Genomic DNA, 3,227 nt, shown 5'->3' with positions numbered 1-3,227 from the left:
ATACACATACAAGCAAACAAAAAAAAGACGAAAAAACAAAAAAGCGTTTTTATTTTTTGTTTTTTAAAATTTAACTAAAAATTAAAATTAGCCATTTTCGTTATTTTAATTAAATCTATTTATGCTAGAGTAGTAGTTGAAAAAAGAAAATTGAAAATACGAATGAATTGATAATTTTGTGTCGGATTAAATTTAATTACTTATTTTTGACCAAAAAAAATTCCTCATTACTCTAAGGATTATAAATAGTTTGTATAATCGGATTTTGAAAAAAGAAAAAAGGAAGGATTATGAAAATAGGGCAGTGAAATCTGTGCAATTGCAAATCATTGATAATTAAAATTTAATCAAATTAATGCTAAAAATTAAAATTAGATTAAGAATTTAAAAAAGAAATGAAATGAAATCGAATGTAATTTTCATCGGAATTAAATTATTTGATAAAAATTTTTTTGACTTATTTTAAATTTTACAAGCAGAACGAAATTTTGCATGCCAGTTGCATGTGTAAACCATTAAATGTGTAGCGTTAAAATTAACAAAGTGATAAATGGATGGGAAAATTTTGGTGTAATTGTTTAGGTGGTATTAGAGATTGATAAAATTTACGAAATAAGCTATGCTTAAATGAATGAAAGAGAGACAAAGATTTATGAAAGATTATTGTGAATTGTGAGAGAAAATGATGGTATAAGATTGAGAAAAAATAATTGAATAATGATATGTTTTAGTAATTATGCATGTTTTATCATTTATGTGAAATCAAAAAATTAGAAAAGAAATCAGTTATTGGATTAAAATTAATTGAATTTATGAATTTTATGCAATTAATATTTTATCTAATTATTTAATTGATTTGTTTGCCAAAAAAAAAAACCGATTCAGTCAAATTTAATATTATTTATATTCCAGTTGCATTAAATTTACCCATATTTTACATACTTTTTTCTTTTTTTACTTATTCATTTTTATTTACCTCAATTGTATTCATGTATTTGATTGTCCAAATATATTTTAAATTAATTTCAATTCCAGTACAGGATTATTTTAATCAATTTTTGCTAAATCAAAAACATTCCATTAATTTAAGACTGTATGGGGCAGAAGTTAACGAATTAATTAATAACTGTTCATTAAATTAGTCAAATTAATAGCGAGAAATTAACTAACTGAATCAGTTGTAATTAAGCAGCTAATTTACTAATGCTAATTGCTTATGCTTCAGATAAGAGTTTGCCATTATATTGATTTCTTCGTGTCAACTGAATCCTCGTCCTTTTGTTTTTGTTTTTTTGCTTTTTTTTTTTGCTTTTTCTTATTGTCCCCCATCAAGTCACACTACTAATTTGCAGTTTTTTTTTTTTTTTTCATAATTTTACTCTTGAATGATTTGTTATTTTTGCTTCAGATAGTTAGCGCATTATCTTCTAGCATTTGCATTCCGGATGTTCCGTTAAACTTAAGCATTCATATCTTGGATTATCATTATTTCTACGCTTAGTTCACCTTGCTTTGAATGGCTGATGGAAATGATAATGGTGATTTTAATGGTTTCGCTTGTGATTGCATCGTATCTCAACTCTATGAAGCACTACCTGGTTCACCAAGTTATAAAAGTTTGTTTTTTTATTTAATCATTTATAATGTTAGATCATATTTGATGATATTTATAAAAAGCAATTATTAAATCACAAAGAAGATGAATTCAATGAAATACTTTCACAGTCAATATCTTTGTTTTGTTTATTCGATAAAAAGTTTATCATATATCTATTGTTATTGGTTTTATCTTTTTTAAACTAATAATTCTAAAATTTGTTTATTATTGGAGAATTTTACAGTTCTCATGTCATTTTTGATTTCTCCTTTCCTTTTCTCTTTCTCTGAAATCACTGAATTATTTTACTAGTTCTGCAAAATAATAATTTGTCTGTCATTTTATTCTGCTTTCATTCAATAGTTTTTTGTGTGTTCAAAATCTGTCCATAAAATGACATAACTAAACATATTTGATTTTAATTGGTTTTAATTTTTTTTTTTCAGTTGGTATTGTGCCCTATCTGTCAACATATGATACCCAAGACCAAGCACGACATCGTGGTTATTGGATTCCTGGTGTTCCGGTAGAAGCTCGAATAACCGATGTGAAACGGGATCAGAAATTCGGATTGCATCTCATAAATGCTTATCTGTAAGATTTTAATTTTAGTAGTATGGATGATGCATTGTGTCTTGATGAAAACGGAAAATACTCCTTCATTACTTTAATTGATTGTTTACTACATAAAATTTCGCATCATTGGTACTTTGCATAAGTTCTGCAAGATATGTGATAGTTTTGCTGATATATGATAGATGGTAATTTGTACTGGAAGAAATAGAACTAGTTAATGAACATTTGAAGAGATGAATAACTAATTGCTGAATTTATTAGTTCCAACAAGCTGATCGATGGTGCAATATAGGCCGATGATTAGTTTTTGTGTATATTTGGGACATTATTAGCACTTGATAATAAATTTCCTTAAGTTATATATTCATGCTAACAACGATTATATTAAATCTCCATCAGTAATTTGTTTTTATATTAACGCAATAATGATCAAAGTTTTTAGTGCGTCCACACGTATTTTGTAATACCTATAAATTGAACTGGATGATGATAAACATCGTGATGAGAAATAGCTTTTTGATCAGGTATGTGATTGAGTTGGAGCATGGACCATTTCGGTGGACAGTTGTTAAGCAAAATAAAGATTTTGCTGTACTTGCTGCTCGATTACTTACACATCGTGCTGCAGAACGAATACGAGCTCCGGTTAGGAGGTGAATTTTCTTTTTTTTTTACTTTAGTTAATTGCTGATAGAGGTTTTTTTTCTTTAGATAATGAACGACTGATGGTACTTGTTTTATTACTGATCATGGCAGTGTAATATGAATTCTAGAACGACATTTAAGTAGAATAGTTTGGTAGCATAGTAATATAATATAAATTCTAGAATGACATTTAAGTAGTGAGGTTCCAGAACGTCGGCCCGAAACATCTAGACCACGTGCATCTACATATATATATATATATATATATATTGACAGGAGAGAAGATATGACAGCTACAAGAAAATTTGCACACCTGCTTTGAAAGGAGAGGCTTTAGAACATATAAGCGATCTAGCTGTCAGTGAAGAAAATTATGCACTAGCTATGAAGAATTTGAAGGAACGATATA

General features: G+C 27.5%; 1 protein-coding gene across 1 annotated transcript in view; it reads left to right on the top strand.

Moving 5' to 3' along the window:
• Positions 1–1,516: 1,516 nt before the first annotated feature.
• LOAG_18510 (phospholipase D) overlaps positions 1,517–3,227 on the top strand; it is a gene marked incomplete at its 5' end in the record, with an annotated part of 13,128 nt that continues 11,417 nt past the window's right edge. The window contains 3 exons of the mRNA XM_020451170.1: positions 1,517–1,616; positions 2,044–2,191; positions 2,698–2,826. Of these exons, the coding sequence (XP_020305074.1) occupies positions 1,517–1,616; positions 2,044–2,191; positions 2,698–2,826 (377 nt within the window). The remainder of the gene's footprint in view (positions 1,617–2,043; positions 2,192–2,697; positions 2,827–3,227) is intronic.

Source organism: Loa loa (genome assembly GCF_000183805.2).
Source record: "Loa loa unplaced genomic scaffold supercont3.338, whole genome shotgun sequence".
NCBI classification, from domain to species: domain Eukaryota; kingdom Metazoa; phylum Nematoda; class Chromadorea; order Rhabditida; family Onchocercidae; genus Loa; species Loa loa.
Note: the sequence above shows the minus strand (reverse complement) of the source record. Positions and strands in the feature narration are given on the sequence as shown.